The 19,327-nt window shown below is 34.1% G+C and overlaps 3 protein-coding genes across 3 annotated transcripts; 1 reads left to right on the top strand and 2 right to left on the bottom strand.

The window, feature by feature from the left end:
* The first annotated feature begins 855 nt into the window (after window positions 1-855).
* Window positions 856-2,490, top strand: LOC116027762 (transmembrane protein 234 homolog). The gene has a single exon (XM_031269506.1). It carries the CDS (start codon window positions 882-884, stop codon window positions 1,278-1,280), a length of 399 nt encoding a protein of 132 aa, XP_031125366.1. The 5' UTR covers window positions 856-881; the 3' UTR covers window positions 1,281-2,490.
* A 2,778-nt stretch (window positions 2,491-5,268) lies between these two features.
* On the bottom strand, window positions 5,269-7,354 carry LOC116027144 (probable xyloglucan endotransglucosylase/hydrolase protein 26). The gene is made up of 4 exons (XM_031268581.1): window positions 7,086-7,354; window positions 6,862-6,962; window positions 6,407-6,600; window positions 5,269-5,906 (listed from the first exon to the last, which is right to left on the bottom strand). Exons 1-4 carry the CDS (start codon window positions 7,252-7,254, stop codon window positions 5,498-5,500), a joined length of 873 nt encoding a protein of 290 aa, XP_031124441.1. The 5' UTR covers window positions 7,255-7,354; the 3' UTR covers window positions 5,269-5,497.
* Window positions 7,355-16,146: 8,792 nt separating this feature from the next.
* LOC116026791 (protein SPEAR1) lies at window positions 16,147-18,950 on the bottom strand. Its single transcript, XM_031268185.1, has 6 exons — window positions 18,644-18,950; window positions 18,335-18,574; window positions 17,629-17,721; window positions 16,879-16,946; window positions 16,671-16,752; window positions 16,147-16,514 (listed from the first exon to the last, which is right to left on the bottom strand). The coding sequence occupies exons 2-6, from the start codon at window positions 18,563-18,565 to the stop codon at window positions 16,398-16,400; spliced, it is 591 nt and encodes a 196-aa protein (XP_031124045.1). The 5' UTR covers window positions 18,566-18,574; window positions 18,644-18,950; the 3' UTR covers window positions 16,147-16,397.
* Window positions 18,951-19,327: the final 377 nt, after the last annotated feature.

Here is a 19,327-nt window from a genome sequence, read left to right as displayed (position 1 = left end):
TGCATTTTAAATGTTAATAACTTAAATTTTGATAAATTTTGGTTGTAGAATTATATATATATATATATATATATATATATATATATATATATATATATATATATATATATCTGTGTGGGGGGGGGGTGGGGGGGGTGGGGCAATGCTCTGACAAGAACTGGCGTGAATAAGAAAAATAGAAAATTGATCCATTCATTTACAAAATTGTTGACGGATTTGCTATCTTTACCATTTTGACCATGGTCAAAAAATCAAAATAATCATTTGGTTAACTAGCGATTTGGAGTAGCGATTTGTTCTAAAGCATTGGATTTGTGAACGACAATAACCCATAACAAAAATATTGAATTTTACCTAGGGTATTGTAGTCACCTTCTCCTAGAGGATCCATCTTCCTTGCTCCCTTCGTCCTAGCTTTCAACGATCAATGATGGTGTTTAAGTTCGTCCTACGAATCTAATTTCTTTGATTTAGGTTCCGATAGATTGCTTCGACATTTAGGTAAGGTTTCGTGGTTTTGGTCGGATAGTCTTTGTTGGTCTGTTACTCTCTTCATCTTTGAGGAGACCAAGAAACAAGTGTGCTGATTAAGTCCTGGACTTGAAAGACGGAAATGCCCCTCAAATACACAGCTGACAAACGGTAAGACTAACTTTAGACTAACATTGTCCAACTTTAACAAGTCTGGATAAAATGTGATCAAATTAATAAAATCAAACTAAACGTGTCCAATGCACAATAAGTCTCCGACAAAAAATGCATTTTACTCAAAAAAAAAAAAAACAATGGAAGGGATATAAATGTAATTTCCATTAAAATAAAATAAACCATGGCTAGTTTCGTCTTCATCGTACTACTCAGAGGTCACACAGAGCTAAAAGATGGGAGGAGAAATGGAGAAGATGGTGGCGGTAGGCCTTGTTTGGGGAGCCACAAACGCCTTGATGAGAAAAGGAGCACTTAAATGGGACGAGAAGCTCAGATCTTCCAGCCATCCAGACACGCCGCAACACCCAGTCCTCAAAATCCTCAACAACTGGTTCAACCTGCTATTGACTTGGCAGTACTCTCTGCCATTCCTCCTCAACCTTTCCGCCTCCGCAGCTTTCTTCGCAATCCTCAGCGATACGCCCATTTCTGTAGCTGTTCCAGTCACCAATGGGACGACGTTTGCCGCCACCGCCGTGTTTGGGATGCTTCTCGGCGAAGAGACCCGGGTCGGGTTTGCCCTGTTTGGTACTTTTCTGATTGTTCTTGGAGTTTATATTTGTGTCATGTGAATACATTTTGATCAAAGGTTACTTAATTTCTTTCACTTTTGTACAATTGAGTTACTAAACTTAAAAGATGTGCAATCAGACCATTAAACAAACAGATTATGTGCAATTGAGATATTTTTATGATTTCTTTTAATACAATTTAAGTTGAAAATATTTTGATCTTTCATCGCAACTAGTATGACAGGAGAAATGGCAATTTTTAGTACATGTAAGTTATATGGTTGAATTTTACCTGGAAAAATGTCCTACTTGAGCATATTTTACTTGTTTAATGGTTTAGTTGCACACTTTTTAAGTTCAATGACTCAATTGCATAAAAACGATAAATTTAGTGACATATTTGATACTTTTTCCATTTTAGTTTTGTAAGTTGTTCTTAGTTCACTTTGAGTTGAGTAAATGGAGTTGTGCTTAAAAGGGATTATGGGTTAAATGATTAATTGGCAGCTAGAAAGATTGAGAAAAAGTTGAAATGGAATGAAAGTTTGAATCTTTTTGTGCTGCGATATTCTGTGCAGTCTGGTTCTTGATTGAAGTGGAAAATTTTGTGAAACTTTATTGCTATGAGAAATGAGTGTTGTTAAGAAACAAAGACTGGGTTCTTGGTGATTATGGAGCATTAACATGAACACATTACTTTGCACTGGAAGATAGACATCAGTGGGGCAGTTGACATTCTATTCTGGTCTATGATATTCCTAGGAGTCTGGGATAGATTATTCACAATTGAGGAGCATAAGTTGATTGGTTGGAACCAAAAGATTCTGTTTCGATATTACCTAGTAGAAAGAGATTCCTGAGTAATAGATATAGGTGTGTGATAGGGTTCTGGCCTAAAAGACGGTTATGGAGGCTGATTGATTGGCAGAAGGAAAGAGGGCTACACTAAGTGTGTTGTTTAATTGGTACTTGAGTGAATGAAACAGCCAGCTTCTTGTGGCTCGTTGAGTATATTTCTCCGGCTTGCGATTGCTTAGTTGTGCACTTGCACTTCCAAGCCTGCCATAATAGAATAGATAGGCGAAGCAGTCAATAGCTTGTGCACTTGCACTTATTATACTGCAATTTTAACAAGGGCTATTGGAAGATTGAGTTTGTTAGTCACACACCGATCTTCTCTTTTTAGTTCTTTGAGACACAATTTTATAAAGGAAATGATACAAATGTATGATCAAATGCTAGTTTGTGAGTGTTGTTGTCTGATTTGCCATATTTAGTCTTAACTCTTGTACTTGTGTTTATACTCGCACCACTTGACCGTTCTACTTGTCTAAAGTTATTTCATGCAATGATAATCAGGTGATGTCGATGATGTGTCTTGGTATATACAAATATACAATGCATAGTAGTTGGTAACTGATATATTAAAGCTTAACACGGGTTGTGAACCATTTTGGCTTCTGAAATATGGTTTTTGATACTATTTGGAGTCCAGCGAGGCCTTACTCAATTAGGTAGTTGAGAATAGTTAGATCTGTTAGGTGTGTTGAATAAGTTGTTGGTTTTGTATGTGTCTGTGTTTTCTGTAGACCAGAAGGATGAAAATGCAGAACCCTTTTTTCCCCGGCCTCCTTTTCTCTTGCTTCTGTTCTTCCCGTTGCTAGAAGAACAGATCCAACAGAAAAGGGAAAATGGCGCTTTTTCGTTCTTCTGGTCTGCAGAAAACTTACTTCGTGTGATACTTATGGACTACAGTCTTTCTGCTGGACTCGAACAAGTTCTAATAAAACCGACAACTTATTCACCACAGTTAAGAAACCTAACTATTCTCATGTATTAACAACCTCCTCGAGTGACACCTTGCTAGACTCAAACAAGTTCAAAGGGTTAGGAACCTGAGATCGATGTATGCTACCTGGTCCATTCCAGTTGCCAGCCTAGCTTTTTCTTGAAATTACAGTATTTAGCACTAAACAAAAACCTTAATGTGCTCCAGACTGTCAATCTTTATCAGACATTCTCTAGTTGCCTAATTCTTTTAATTCCAGTGGTTGCTTAGTTGCTTGACAATGATTACACTAACAAACACTCTTTAATTACTTTTCTTCACCTTCATTATAACTGCTCTGAATGACATAGCTGTAGAACTGCGAGCCGTAGTTTAGTGGAAAAGTCGGTCAAATCATGATTATATAAGCGACTGATATTACGAATTTCTTGTCAGTCTGTTCATAGTTGTAATACACATGATTGAAGAGATATCGAATGAAAAAGTTGCGGTAATTAGAATAGAAACGCAACATTATCTGGAGAGGCGAAGGGGAAGAAGAACATTGAAACTTGCTTATTTATCTTGTGTTTATCTTGTTTAACAGCTAACCAATTTGTGATGCATTTATCTTGAATTTCAATTAATCTGCCCCACATCTACACAACATCAATCGCACATGTCTTGCCCTGCATTTTGCTGTTGAAAGCTCAACTCATGAGTTGTTTTCTTTCTTTCTTTCATTTTCATTTTTTTTTTTTTTGTTTTGTGTTTTTTTCCTGAAAATTTCTGCTATTTCCCAACCCCTTCTACCCCACCTCTCTTCCCTCCCCACCGGACACCACAGCCAGCCTTTGCCAGTACCCTCAGTTGCTAGATTCCAGCAGCTAGTGGTTGATGGTGACTTGAAAAAAAAATACTTTCATATTATATTTTGGGAAAATGACACTTTTCATTCCTAAATTATAGAAAAAAACACTTGTTCTCGCTCAATTGTTAGTAAAGTGGTTTTGTTCTCGTCGTTCCCGAGTTCTATTAAGGTTCGGTAAAAAAATCATTTTGCAAATAATTGAGGAATGAAAAAAGTCACTTCGCAGATAATTGAGAGAGGAAAAGTATCATTTTCCCTTTTATTTTATTTCTTTGTTTTTCATGTTGTTGAGATTATAATCTAAATATAGACTAATATATCTTTTAATAGCTATAATAATAGTGGGTTGCCACTTGCCAAACATTCCAAGAATATATCATTTTGGGTTAGGAGGGGAAATTGTAGTCAATACTACTCGAGAGTTTACATTAGATAAATCTCGCTTTGTGAGCTTTGACCCTGGTAAAGGACCAAGGAGATAAACCAGTCTAAGTTGTCCGTAACTGATCGACTCAAATCAAGAAGGCCAATAGGCTGTTTTCATGAGGAGTCGAATTTAGAACATTGTGATTACCCAGCCAACAACCTTACCAGTTTGTTTGGGGTTGCCCTAACAATAATATAATATTTGCATAATCATAATAGGGAAAATGACACTTTTTCCCCATGTGTTATGTGCATATAGCACTTTTTCCCCCTGTGTTATTAAAGTGACATTTTTTCCCCCTGAAATGTTAAATTGACATTTTTATCCTTAAGAATAATTATTTCATTTATTTTTCTTCTCCAACAAATTATTACTTATATGTATGGATAATTACGATTCGGTTCGAACCTAACCAAACACTATAACAATCATACCGAAATAGTATGGAAGGTTCTGGTTACGATTCAGAACCGAAAAAATAAAATTAAATAATTGTTGAATCGTGAACCGGAATTGAACCACAGTCATATATAGTGAAAATGATCAAATACTTATTTTGATAAATCGGTACGGTTCGGTTCCAATTTTCGATTTTGAACTGCCGATCAAAACTTATTTATTTATTTATTTATTTATTTTTATAATTTTATTTCTTATTTAAAAATAGTCTAAATTTAACAATTATTTTATTTTATTTTTTTCGGTTCTGAATCGTAACCGTAACCGTCTATATTATTTAAGTTCAATTGCTACAGTGCTCGATTAGGTTCGTATCGAACCATGATCTTCCATACATATTAGTAATAATTGGTTAGAGAATAAAAATAAATGAAGTAGTTATTTTTAAGGGCAAAAATGTCAATTTAACATTATAGGGGAAAAAACTACCACTTTTAAAATAACTGAAGGGGGAAAACTGTCACTTTAATAACACAGGGGGAAAAAGTGCTATATGCACCTAACATAGGGGGAAAAAGTGCCATTTTCTCATCATAATATATTATTATCATAAGTATGATCTAACTTGTAAAAGGAATACAGAGATGAAGGTCTGAGAAGTTACTACATTCAAGTTGTGAGGAATATCCAGTTAAAAGTCAAAGAATGGAGTATACAAAATTGAAGTTAAACAGTAAAAAAAAAACAATGGAACTGATATCTTAGAGGATTATTGTTGTGAGTTGTGTATAATGGATGAGCTTCCTAGCTAGCTAGGACTGTGGCACATAGCATTCTCCAGGCATCAATCCTTTAAATCTCTTCGTATCTTTGCAGTAGTCATAGACCATGAAGTTTTGCCTGACCCAATTCATCTGCCCGGCCTTTGCGTAGCTGAGGCGGCTGAATGCGGCTGAGCTCCACCAGTTTTTCCGTGAAGGGATGGCGCACTGGGCGATGCTCGCCGTGCCGTTCCAGTAACACCCTGTCGGCCGGAAGTTCCGGTACTTGGCGATGAACGGAGCTTTGGTCCAGTCGATCTTGTCCAGCCCGCCCCTCGTCGCCCAGTCGTCGGCGTCCCAGAGGCTGGAGTAGATTCTCATGGGTTGTTGGTTTGGATAGGGGATTCCTAGGCTGGTGTAGTTCCTGTACACCCTAATTGGCACGCCGTCAATGTACCATCTGAAACCAGAAAATAAGTTAAATTTGATAGTAAGACTATACATTTATATTTTTGTGGTAATTATAAAGTTATAAGTTCGACTTTAAGGAGGAGACGAGGAGTGATTTATTGTCCTTTTTAGTTTGAGCTAATCAGCTATGACTTAAGAGAGCAACTAAGCTGATTTATTTTCTTGTGGTCCTTATTAGGGTCACAAGGCTGTGCTTATCTAGTTTACATCATCGCGGGTAGTGATTACGCGTTTTCCTCGTCACTAAAAAAACAGACTACACATTTATATTTTTATAATAACCACAAAGTTAGAAGTTCGACTTTCAACTGGAGGGGTTTATTGATCTTCTTAGTTTGAGTTGGTCAGTTGGTTTACCTACTTTTGGTCTTGATTAAGGTCTTGTATACATCCTCACTGATAGAGAGACTGCAGGTGTTTTTCTCGTAATTCAAAAAAAAAAAAATACTACACATTTATTATATTATTGATTGATAATAGAGTACTTACACGACGGCGTTGGGGTTCCAATGAATGGTGTAGTTGTGATAGTCGGCAGTGGGATCAAACCATGGGTGGAACTGCACTTCCCGGCCGGCGGCGCCCTGAGTGAAAATATTGGTATGGATAATGTAAGGTTGGCCGGAGACATTGCCGAGGAACTCAAAGTCGATCTCGTCGTGCTTGTTGCCGGTAGACGATAGCTGCATGCCAACAAGACACACATGCAAGCATCAACAATAGCATCATCATAATTTCTCGGAAACCCAACCAAGTTAGTATCTACTTAGTAATCACAATATTGCACGCAAAAATAACTAACCTTCTTAATTTGAACCGATCAGTTATAAGTAAACAAGACATCTTTTGCTGATTAGGGTCACAAAGATTATTAATTACATTATAAGTTCGACTTTCAACGAGAGAGATGTCTATTCCTCTTGAACTAAAATTTCGCAACTTACATAGTATGAGGTGACTGTTCCAGCAGAGTTCCCTGGAACCAACTTAATCTGCATCTCAAAGCTCCCAAACAAGAATTCCCTCTTGGATTGAACACCAGAACCTATACATACACACAGATTTCGAGTTTAATTCATTTTCATCCAAAACAGCTGCCATGCATGCAATGCTTCAAATTTAAACTCGATCAGTTTATGAGAAACATTAAATGAAATTAAAAACTTGCCGGAGGTTTGGTCGAGGACGAGCTGAAGATCATCGGCGAGCATGGAGGAATGATTGGCGGCGCCCCAGTAGACGAACATGCTGTTGGAGATTTTAGCATCCACTAAACCAATCATTATTGCTGCACAGATGAACAGAGACAACGATAAACGTCGAAAACCTGCGGCCATTTCTTCAATTCCTTAATTGTTTTCTGCTACTCCGTACTGATCGAACAAATTAAAGACTTGGAAAATAGGCGTTGTTGGTCTCTGCTTGTAATATATGCTGCGGAGTATTTATAGCCGACAATCATATCGTTACATAAATCATTGACCAGTACAGCCTGCAGGTCTTCTCTTTATTATTGTTGTAATCATTAGTATTATTGTTATAACCGTAATAATTAATTAATTATCGTTTTGTTTAAATCTGCGTTTGATTTGCTAGAATCACCATACGCGGTAACGCGGGAGGAATAAGAATGAAATGGACATGGAGTCCACAAAGAATTTTGGTAAAACAAATAAAAGAATTTTAAAAATAAAAAAAATACTGCCATTGAGAAATCGTAGTTTATTTTCGATAATATTTTTGGACCATGCATGGATGGTAAAAAATTTTAAACCTTACAAAAATCTAAGGTCAGATTAATTTTCATTCACAATGGTGGTTACACACTTCCATTTTTTTGAAAGCAGACATTTCCATTTTTTACTTCTAACTTTTACTCACACACACAAAATATTGATGTAGATATTTTCATTGGAACTCCTGTAAAAAAAATAACTTTGAGAGTTTATATAGTAGAACTCGTGGTTGAATTGGTATAATTATTAAGCACTAGTATACCTAGTTAGTTGGTATTAATAAGGACTATTTTTCAGAATACTCAAAATAATGAAAGAAGTAATTTTTGATATTTTTTATCATTACAAAATGAAAATTTTCTAAACGCGTGAGAGTATAATAATGTTATTCTCAATATATTTTACGGAGCTCCTTTTTTTTTTTTTTTTTTTTTTTTTTTTGTGTTTTTTGTTTTTTGTTTTTTTTTTTGGTATACATAGAAATTTGGAACAAGGTAAAATTACAAGTCCACTTTACATAAACTTTAATTTGACCACACATACAACATCTACTAAAGTACTAAATCAAGGTTCAACCCCTCTTGTGGGTCTCTGAACGGTGTGCAAACCAGTAGGCAAATCATCAAGGTCTCATCCAATTAGCCTAAAAAATTATCTCTAGACAAATATACGGAGTATCTAATATCACATTTATGATCACACAACTTAGATTTTTAATTTAAACATATATAACACACCAAATTACAGTAGTTTAATCTTGTAAGTAAAAAATTTATCATATCTGATCCATCCTGTCCCGTTACAACTTCTTAATTGTTAGTATAACGTTATTACAACTTTTTATGTGTGTTTCAATTCCATATTTCCATCCGATAAACACATAATTATATAAGTAATTACATGTACAAATAGGATTTCCCTTTTGAGCGGTAAAGATCATATCAACGTAACGATTACTCACATTAGATTGAAAGAGAGGATTTGGAAGTTGGTATAAATGTATAGCAGCAAGCTAAGCTAGAGCTGGGTGGGACTATATGTGGGGTGGTAAAACAACGTGCATAACACTAATGAATTGAATGCCACAATAATCCAGCTGTGTTCATCCAATCATCCATCAAATGTGAACTTGCAGATTGTGAAAGGACCGGACGCGCATGCTGACCCCCCATATTATATAAGTTATTAATTATTGTAACTTACTTCAAAACTAATCGTTACGTTATGCGAAAATAAGTGTATAATATTACCACATATGATATTATAATTTTGATTTGCTAGCCGTCGCAATGCACGGGTTTGTTTTTCTTATTAAAAGGAGGGATGTAATTGCCTCTATTTTGGGTATCAGTGTACAAGAGTACATTTAGGGTGTGTTTGAAAAGCAGAAAAATGATTTATGGAAAAAGGGTCATTTTTTAGAAAATATTTTCCTTGCTTGTATTTGGCTGCATAGTAGGAAACCATCTTTGTGTGTTCCGTTCATTTTCCAGAAAATGGGCAAGAAAATGAACAAAAATTCAAAAAATGGGCAAAAAACACATCAAAACCAGTAAATCCACTGGTTTGCGAAATCAGTCCGACTATTTTTGCTTGACAATAAGAAAAAAATTTCAGTAGAAGAAGCAGGAGCGCAGCCTAAAAAATGAATTTACTTAATCTAAAGATTTGAGGATATTCAACATACAAGTCAATATCGCCTCCGCCAACCCATGACCTTCCATTTGAGAGAAGCACTTCATGTCACTTCACCCTAAGATCTTTGGCAAAATTTGAGGATATTAAAATTCTCATGAATGTGATAAAATGAACTAAAAATCAATTTAAGGAATCCTATATTCTCTATGTAAACTCTTTATTAATTCATGAAGAAATATTAAGAAATGATTTTAAAATGAGAAAATAATTTTAAAATTTTTATAACTTCGTTAATATCCGCATAATGCAAATTTCAACAATTTTTTTTTAATTACCAAAGTTTTTCGATTTCATAGGACTATATCCTGAATGTTATATGAACCCACTATAAATCCGCTACAGGCGCATGAAGAGGTAAATAAATCGAGTTAATCTAATTTTGAAACTCAACACCAATATGTATATTTTTATGCACAAGAAACTCAACCCAAACCACACCTCCAATATTTGTAGAAAAAATTGTACCCCATCATACAACTGAAAACTAACACGTTTTAAGTAAAACTTCTCATCTACTAAACCTACGTATTAGAGGCGCAAATTTCAAGCACTACCTATGGGAGAAGATAACACATATAATATAAGGTGCAAGACACAGGTTCACCCGTTACTATTATTATTTTTTGGTAAATTCACGGGGTCTACCTTTCTTTGTCCGTTTAATAGTCCAGGTACACCTACGTTCGTTCGGAAAGCACGGTAGCTGGCCCAGGGAGGTTCACCCCGTTATTATGTTCAAATATTGTTGGTTAGATATTGAACATAACGGGAACAGGTCATGTCAGGTGCACCGTTATGTTCTTCATGCAATGCATGCATCATTATATTGTATTCTCTCCACTCTCACGCTCACACCTAACTTGTTACATTCAATGGTTGAAAGTTGAAACATGAAATATAATTTTCCAGTAATATTCTTCAGTTACAAATTATTTACAGTACAAAGTTAATAATCATCTAATTATTGAATTCTGTACTGTTTTGTTCACACGTCTATAAATAATGAGAAAATTAAAGTCTGAAAAATTTTACACACCTATGGACAATTGGACAGACTGTTCTAAGTATCTTCAACAATAGTGTGAAATACGTAATTATTTAACTTTGTTTTGTTTCACATGTCTCCAAACATGTTTTAATTTCTGTTTATATATGCTAAAATTTCTAATATTATTGATGTGAATTTCAATCAATTATATTCGTAAAATTAAATAAATAAATATATAAATAAATAAATAAATATATATATAAATATATAAATAAATAAATAAATAAATAAATAAATAAATATATATATATATATATATATATATATATATATATATATAGTGTTGCAAAAATCCCGTCTAGGCGCTGATTAATCCCCGCCTAGGCGCTAGGCGCTGGTCGACCGCCTAGCGTATCACATTAAATGGTGGTCTAGGCGGCTGGCCGGCTAGGTGACCGCCTAGGCCGCTTAGCCGTTGACCGCCTAGGCATCGACTAGACCGACTAGGCCTTCTAGTCGGTCGATTAACTATTGTTCTTTTTCATTTTTAATGGGTTATTTCACTCAAAATAACATTGTTTTGAGCGAAATAATCCTAAATTATACAAACTTTAGATATTTTTTAGGTTAATATTTAATATTTTAGTATTAACTATCAAAGTATTATATAATTTATAATTATTAGTTTTTAAAAAAATTAAAAATACTTTAACAAATTTTTAAAAAATAAAAAATAAAATAAAAAATACATGGATGCCTAGGCGCCGATTAATCCCCGGCTAGGCGTCCTAGGCGCTAGGCCCTCCCCAAGCGCCTAGGGAGCGGCTAGCGATTTTTTCAACCATGTATATATATATGTGTGTGTGTGTGTGTGTGTGTGTGTGTGTGTGTGTGTGTGTGTGGACGCGCTTAAGTGAGAACGGTTGCTCAAGAGAGAAACCAGAACCACTGATAGCCGTCTACGTGTTCAGATTCAATGAATTAGATGTAATTTAAAAAAAAAAACGACGCTATAGCATTTTCGTAAATAACTCAAACTTTGGTGTAAGTAAAATGTGTTACAAGTGCAACTATTTTCACTTACAAGTGCAAGTAATTTACATTGGTAAAATTCATGCACATAATGATAAAGTCTTTCACATGGCTGCACTTAATGATAATGTCTGGTGCAACTAATTATAATGTTAGGTGCACTTAATATTGAATATGCTCAATGCACATTGCACTTGTAATACATTTTACTTGCACTTAGGTGCAATATATGAAATTGTTACTTGCACTTCGATGTTCAATTATTTACGAAAATGTCACCACATTTTAAAAAAAATCAGTATTTATGATCTGTTAGATTTGAACACGTGGACGACTGTTATATATATAGGGATGCGCTCAGGTGAGAACTAATGCCCAAGAAAGAATTCAGAACCAATCGTAGATCTTTCGTCAACAAATATGTTTAAATGACATTAAAAATGGTGTTATTAACAACTCAAAATCTTTTTTTTTTTTTTTTTTTTTGGCTGTGGGTAATAAAATTGTTATCAATACATAAGTCTACTGCAAATTTTATATATTTTTTAAAAAGTGCAATTGAAAAAACCACAAGTCTGCATAAGTCTACTTCATAAAAATTCACAATAATTATGAATATTTTTTAGTACCACTGACTGTGTTACAATGTAGTATCTATTAATAACTACTTTCTCAACCTACTGAAGCACACATGGTCAACACCGCTCCCACTGAAGCTCAAACCCAGGACATCCCATATGAGAGAGCCAATAATTATGAATCTATTACCAAGAAAAAAAATTTTGAGTAGTTAATACCATTATTTTTAATTTCATATGCACCTCTTAAAAATGGCTGTAATTCTTGTTAGCGTTTTCTTCAACTACCATGCACAAATGTAGGGCAAGAGCTCATAGTACAGTGTGCAGGCCAAAAAAATCTATGTACATGCACCTTGATTATGTCAAAGAATATCATGAGGTTTAGCCCATTAAGAGTGATGGACTAATGGGTCTATAGATAGCTTGTTAATAATTGATAATTATAATAAATAACAATAACATCAAATAAAATACCTTTTACATGCAAAACCCCCTAACATTGATCTAATAAATTAGAAGTAGTCTTATTTTTTTTAATAGTATTGATTCTATTACAATGTAGTGTATGTTCATACATACTTTCTCAACCTACTGAAGAATGAAGAGAACCTGTGACCTCTCACTTGGGAGGGCCACAACTATGCCGCTTGACCACAAAGTCTTTGGCGAAGTACGTAGTCTTATTTAAAACTTCTTACTTCCAGTAGAAGGATAGAGTGAGATTGGAGTCTCAGTTTGAATTAAACTTTTAGTATGCAAAAGTGTATAAGCTGATGTTTGAAACTAGATTAACTTGATTTATCTTCTCATGAACTTGAGGTGGGTTCATATTATTCAAACCCAGGAAAATTGGGTTATCAACCAAAAAGAAAAAAATACTTTTACAAAGACTTACTCTTAATGTATATAGGTTGAACAATGTGTTGACCTAATAATATATACTCAGGAACTATTTTAATTTATTATATGAAAATTTTACAATATCATAAGTTAAAATAATGTTGTGTGCTCTTTAAAGTGAAATTTTTTACAATGCCATGTGTTTTGCCAAAAATATAAAAATGGATAGTCCAACTTATAAAACACAAAATATAATTTTGTAAAGCACACAACACTATAATTTATAATATTGTAGATGGATGTAGTCAATTTTATAATTATTAAAAATTTTTAAGAGCGTGGTTCATTTTATAATTATTGCAAACTTGAAACTTTAGTAATTGTAAGATCTTATCCGTTGATTTCTCAAGATGAATATTGTGAGTTTGTTCATACTTTTTACCGGAGATTATTCTTACCTGAACCCTCTCTCTCCTATATATTGAATAAGGATCAGATGAAAATAACATTCTAAGGGAATCAATGCCCCCGGGATCACAAGAATCAATACCTCACCACTGGAATTCGATCTTATGACTATTCATTTAGAATGGTAACAAAAGTATCATCAAATCACACTACATAGTACATAGTATTTGGGTTTAGATTAATAATTGTATTAACAATAAAATAAGTGTTTTTTTAATGAGATTGCGACAATATCATATGACAACTTAAAAGGTAAAACAATGTCTTTTTAATAAAATCAATGAGGTGAACGAGCACGGCCGATTTAAGTACACTTTTCGAGTGGCCGGTGCTTTTGTCAATCATTTTAAAATATTTTTTACATAAAGATGAGTTTGGCAAAGCAGTAAATGCAGGCGTTCTAGACACGTTTGGTTACTTTAGTCGCCTACATAAATCATCATAATAACATACTTTATGGCTTTATTATGCATATACGGCTGCTACCTTAAATTAACATCACAACTTTGTTTCATGCTCCCTCTCTCTTTTTCTTTTCCATCTTGTTTTCGTTATTGTTATTATTGTTGTTGTTGTTTTATTTATGTGTAATAATAATTACATTGCGCGTTTCAAACAAGACTCGAATCCCAAGATAAAAAGGTGTATAGAGATCAACTATTAACTGATAGCTGAATTTGTTAACTATTTTGACCAAAGAATGTTTATTAGTAAATTAACTATTTAATGTGGACGAGTAACCTATAAAATGACTTTAAAATACATGAATATATTATTTTATTTATTGAATTATCTTTAAATTAAATTAAGTTTTAGGTATATATTTTAAAATTAAGTCTATTTTAAATATATTTCAAAAAAAAAGAGTCTATTTTAAATAATAATAATAATTATAATATAATTGTTGGTTAGAGCATCATAATAATGATAACGTGTTGTAAATTAGCCTTTTTAACTCAATTTTTCAAGACGATTTTAACAAATACAGGAACTGCTTAAAGAGTCTTTTCATTGATAATTGTTATATATATAGCAAGGGATAACCCGCATACCAAATAACACTAAAATAGGAAAAATATATAAGATAATGACCATATAACAAATGCAGTATTTATAACAATTTTCACCACACTCAACTATATCCTTCTCTACCTTATGCCAAAAGGTGGCCCGGCTCCAATCATGGTAACTCAAATGATTGTCATTTCTAAATGTCGATGCGCACAAGGAATCTGTTCATTTTAGACATAATTTCTACACTGCTGACGAATCTGTCCATTTTAGACATAATTTCTACACTGCTGCTGACGAATTTCGAAATGAAACTTATCGAATCAGCGAGCACAGCTAAACTCGTGAGGGCTACTCAATGGGTCATTCCAAACTCAAACCATCAATATTCATGACTAAAAATCCCTTATATTCGTGATATGATTGAAACCTCACCATACTTCTCATCAATTAGAACAATATTATGAGTTCATTTTTCTTTCATTTCCCGCATTTGATATCCCGCGTTTTCCTGTTCATCACGTTTTTCTGTGAAAATCACTGTGGTGGTCGGCATGCTGGCTGCAGTTGTATCATGTTGCTTCTTTCTTTTCACTTTTATTTTGCCTTTGGGTAAATCTGCAAAACTGATTAGCTAGCTATGATAGATTATGTTCATCCCAAACGTGATTACTGATTATTAGAATCCAATTAAAGCTGATTATTAGGATCTGATCTGATCTGAACACGATTTGATCCAGAACATCTTGGGTGCATGCTAGCAGATGTAAGGTAGTGATTAGATGTACCTCGGTTTTAAGGTTCTTTCACTTTTTTTTGCCAAATGTGACAAATATGCTATCCACCAACAAGAAGTTAAAACATGATACATGTAAGTCTACGTACCACCACGCACATTTTACTCGGCTCGCCTTACGATGCACCAAATGTTCCTTGCACAGTTGCACTCAAGCGAGTGAGATACCGGGATGTAATTTTACTTGAGGTGTCACTGTCAGTAACTGTTGATCAATTTTCTTTTTTAGGTACATATAGGATGTCTCGCCTTATAATGAATAAAAGAGATATTTTTCTTGGCAAGATTACATTATTGCAACAAACGAGGACATACTGATATATGAGTATATGACACTTTATCGGTAAGACTCAAAATTTTGACTCAGAGTAAATAAGTTTAATTCTTGCTCCGAAAGGGTAGGGACCTAGTGAAAAGATCATTCTTTATATACATGAAGGTTACAAGTTTGATTTTTGTTATTTCTATTACGATTTAAAATTAAATGATGTTAACTGCTACACGTAGAAGGTAATGATATACATTGTTCATTGCAAATCAAAGACCCAAAACAGGTACAAGATAATGGTATACATTATTAACATCATATCTGGCATCAAAAGATTGTTTCTTCTAGATTAAAATACCTAAAATTGGAGTTGCAGTAATTTTTCACCTTTAATTTTAAATATTTCAAAAAATAAAAATAAAAATTTCTAATTCTTATTGGTATCATTGCCTTTTGTACCGGCTCAATCATGCATGTATTTTGGTTACATTGTATTGGGTATTGTCAACATGTTCTGAATACTTGGTGCAATCAGACATATCGTACCATACATGATTGTACTGATGCAAAAAGTACCAAGTTTGTGCCAATCACCCACCTAACACTTTAAAAATGATCAAAAATTTATAATCCGTTCAAAAACATATATATTGATAGGATAGAACTTTCGGATCTAATGAACCAAAAGAAAGTTATTATTCCTTAAGAAAGATGCAAAAGAAAAAGAAAGAAAAAAATTAAAAAGAAGAGCAAATTGTTGGATACTTGGATATGATGGTGTCTGCTACTGTACTCCCTAACAGCATATGTATTCTCCATGAAATTAACAAATTGAATTCCATCAATTCAAGTTGCCAATACTTTTTGCCAACTTTTAACTTAAAAAGGTTATTCTTTTCTACATTTAAATAAGTTTTAATATAAGGTGACAGATGCATTATATTCCCGTACAATTTTTGAGCAACGCAAAAAATCTGCAGTCGCTATTCGAGGATGTGCATTTCCGTACGTACAGTTTAAAGTACCAGAAAAACAATACTAAATTGAGTGGTCATCATTAGATCAGAGTGACAGTCTCAGCTCCAAATCCAGTTCTTGATTGCCCTTGGAATCAGAGGTCTGGTCACCCGAGCCGGTTGAACCGCTCCGGTCTCTCGTCCCCCTCCTGCCCGTCGGGTCCTGTTTAATAATGATCACGAGATAATTGAAATATTATTGTACAATTGTAACTTGAGTAATTCAATACAAACTCAATAGTTCTCATCATCGTTAGGTAGAAAAAGAAATTTGGAAATTATAAGGAAGAATGTGTTGCAGTTAGGCAAGTGTATGTACCTCTAGTTGTTGGCTGAGGAAATGTCTAGTCATGTTGGGTTGTGCATATTGTTGGGGCTCATAGACTGTACCAGGATGCCAACTGATTTTGTCCAGGTTGAATTGATTAGGAGTGGCAAAGGACAAAGACAAATACAACTATGTATGTATATATATCTATGTACATTATATGTGTATACAGTAACTCGACTAAAGATTTAATCTCAACCTTGGATTAGAGCTGGCCTGAGAATCTCCATATCTCATATTCGCTCTTTCCATCTCGCTCATACTCATCTGTAATATGTACAAAAAATACGAAACTGGGTTTAGAGTACATGGAACTGATAATGAGTTATATATATATATATATATATATATATCCTTTTCAAGATAACATGAATCTCACTACCCTATTCCCTATAGACGTACAGAATGAACAACACATGAATACATATGCCTCCCAACTACTTAACCTTTCCCATCCAATTTAACTTTATCTTGTACAGTAATGTTGGGGGACGATACAAAATAGAATATACCCATTGCAAAAAATAATACTCATTTCGCATAAATTTTCTCAAAAATGGTCTCTTAGCTTATCAATCATCTCACATTTATAGTAAATTCAATCTTGCTAAACCAGACATTATGGATGTTATATGATATATGAAGGATCCTAGGCAATTCAAATCACAAGACTAGGTTGTTCTTGAAGCAATAATGTCACGTTGGATGTGATGCAACCTTGAAACCTCAAATCTAGCTAGGGTTTATTTTGAAGACCGGATGGGATATGCCAGACTAGCAAATCCTAATGGGTTATTTCATCGAATAATTTAATTAAATAAAGAGGATAATATCTTTGATTCGGGAAATTAAATATCACAGAAAATCAAGATTTTTGCCTTCATGCAAACTAATAATATTCCTTAATTCACTCGATCAATTATTATAGGATCCTCTCGATCTTAATTACCATGATGCCTTGGTGGCCTGGAAAACCGTAAGACGACGAGGAGTACGAGAATGATGGAGATGGAGAGTAACCCGTCTGCAATCTCATATCCTCCTGCATAAATTTTCAACAAACTCTAAACCCCACATAATAAAATTTACCAAAACCATATACCCTTTAATTTACTAGAAAGCAAGCAACTACTATTGAAACCTTATAACCCAGTCGATAAAGGACCACAATGAGGTAAATAAACTAACTTATGTAGTAAAAAAGTCAATTGACAACTATCACATACCCGTGTAGTTAAAACACTATTCTTGAAGAAATTAAGGATGATGAGACAAGAAACTCTAAACCCCCCGCAACCAAATTCAAGAAAATCATATATCTTTTGATTTGTGGGAAAGTTCTAGGCACTATTCCCAGTAAAAAAACCATAAGTAAGAGTAAAAAATCATAAATAATCAATTTAGATTATTCATAGATGACAGACTCAAACCAAGAAAACTAATAAGTAACTCCAATATACCCTTATAGTAAAAACACTATTCCCGAAACAATTAAGGAGGATGATGCATTTTGGTTGACGGAGATACTCCACAAAAGGAGCTAGTCGTGAGACGCTAATCCCGTCTTAAAAACTAACTTAAAAGTAAAAGTTTAACTGTAAAGAGGCGGGTGATGTGGAATCGTGTCATAGTCTAAAAATGACAAGATAGAATACCTGGGAAAGGTTGTTGTCGAAAGGATTATGGTGAAGAGAATCAGGAAGAAAAGTGCAACCCATTTGGGAGTGCAATCTAATCTTCTCTAACTGAGCAACCCCAAGCCCTCTTTGCGGCTGTTTAGGTTTGTCTGAACCACCGCTCTTCTTGCTCTTCCTGGACGACCCCGACCCCGCCGAGGAAGACGATGATGTTCTTTCCTGATGGTTTGACTCCCTAAAGTAACTCATCTTCAATTCCTACGTTAATTGTATGTTTCCTTAAATTCTTCTCCAATCCCACCAGAAATTAACCTGTTTGCACCTTACCTAGCCACTGCGTTCTTGATTGCAGGATCGGATCAGAGCTAACCTTAACTTTTTCTTGAAACAAAAAACAGCAAAAGCGCTATATTATCTGTAGAGAGGAGATCGCCAAGAAAGAATAAGCTGCGCTGCAGCCTTTTTAAGCTGTTTTACACTTTATATATACTAATTATTGCATCGCTGGATCAGATTGTATTTACATTTGTATCTGATTTCATCTCTCCCTCTCTCTCTCTATATATGTATTTATCTATATATAATATATACTTGGATAGTATGCGTTCATATATTTTTCCCTTTATATTTGCTAGCTAGCTGAGATGTTGTGAACTTCTATAAGCTTCTTGCATTATTTATTTAGTGTCTTTGTCATGGACTTTGAATTGAGTATGTACTACTATACAAATTTGAATGTGTTTCATGTCTATCTACTCCCTAGTCATACACTCATTTAATAGTATAATTGTATAATAGTGTTTGGTATTCTGATCTATACGATAAACACATGATTTTAAATAAAGTATAATTACAAGTTGAATCTTTTAGATATACGTACTTACTCAAAAAAGAGAGAGAGAGAAGAATAAATAAAAACTTTAATTTGATTTGGCCCAACATTTGTTCAACCTCGTGTTTAGCCCTAATATGATCAAAGGTTAGTAAATTACCTAATGTTAAGATATTCAG

This window comes from Ipomoea triloba, chromosome 8 (assembly GCF_003576645.1).
Source record: "Ipomoea triloba cultivar NCNSP0323 chromosome 8, ASM357664v1".
In the NCBI taxonomy this organism is placed as follows: Eukaryota; Viridiplantae; Streptophyta; class Magnoliopsida; order Solanales; family Convolvulaceae; genus Ipomoea; species Ipomoea triloba.
The sequence above is the reverse complement of the archived record's forward strand: the minus strand, read 5'-3'. Positions and strand labels throughout refer to the sequence as shown.

Bases quoted from the DNA above. Each gene is read 5' to 3' on its own strand.
- LOC116026791 (XM_031268185.1), bottom strand. From the start codon at position 18,565: ATGAGTTACTTTAGGGAGTCAAACCATCAGGAAAGAACATCATCGTCT. The intron at 16,947-17,628 runs GTAATTAAGATC...TACATATTACAG, and splicing joins CAGGCCACCAAGGCATCATG to ATGAGTATGAGCGAGATGGA. The intron at 16,753-16,878 runs GTTGAGATTAAA...GGACAAAATCAG, and splicing joins CAGGCCAGCTCTAATCCAAG to TTGGCATCCTGGTACAGTCT.
- LOC116027762 (XM_031269506.1), top strand. From the start codon at position 882: ATGGGAGGAGAAATGGAGAAGATGGTGGCGGTAGGCCTTGTTTGGGGA.
- LOC116027144 (XM_031268581.1), bottom strand. From the start codon at position 7,254: ATGGCCGCAGGTTTTCGACGTTTATCGTTGTCTCTGTTCATCTGTGCA. The intron at 6,963-7,085 runs GCAAGTTTTTAA...GTGTATGTATAG, and splicing joins CGTCCTCGACCAAACCTCCG to GTTCTGGTGTTCAATCCAAG. The intron at 6,601-6,861 runs GTAAGTTGCGAA...GTTGGCATGCAG, and splicing joins GAACAGTCACCTCATACTAT to CTATCGTCTACCGGCAACAA.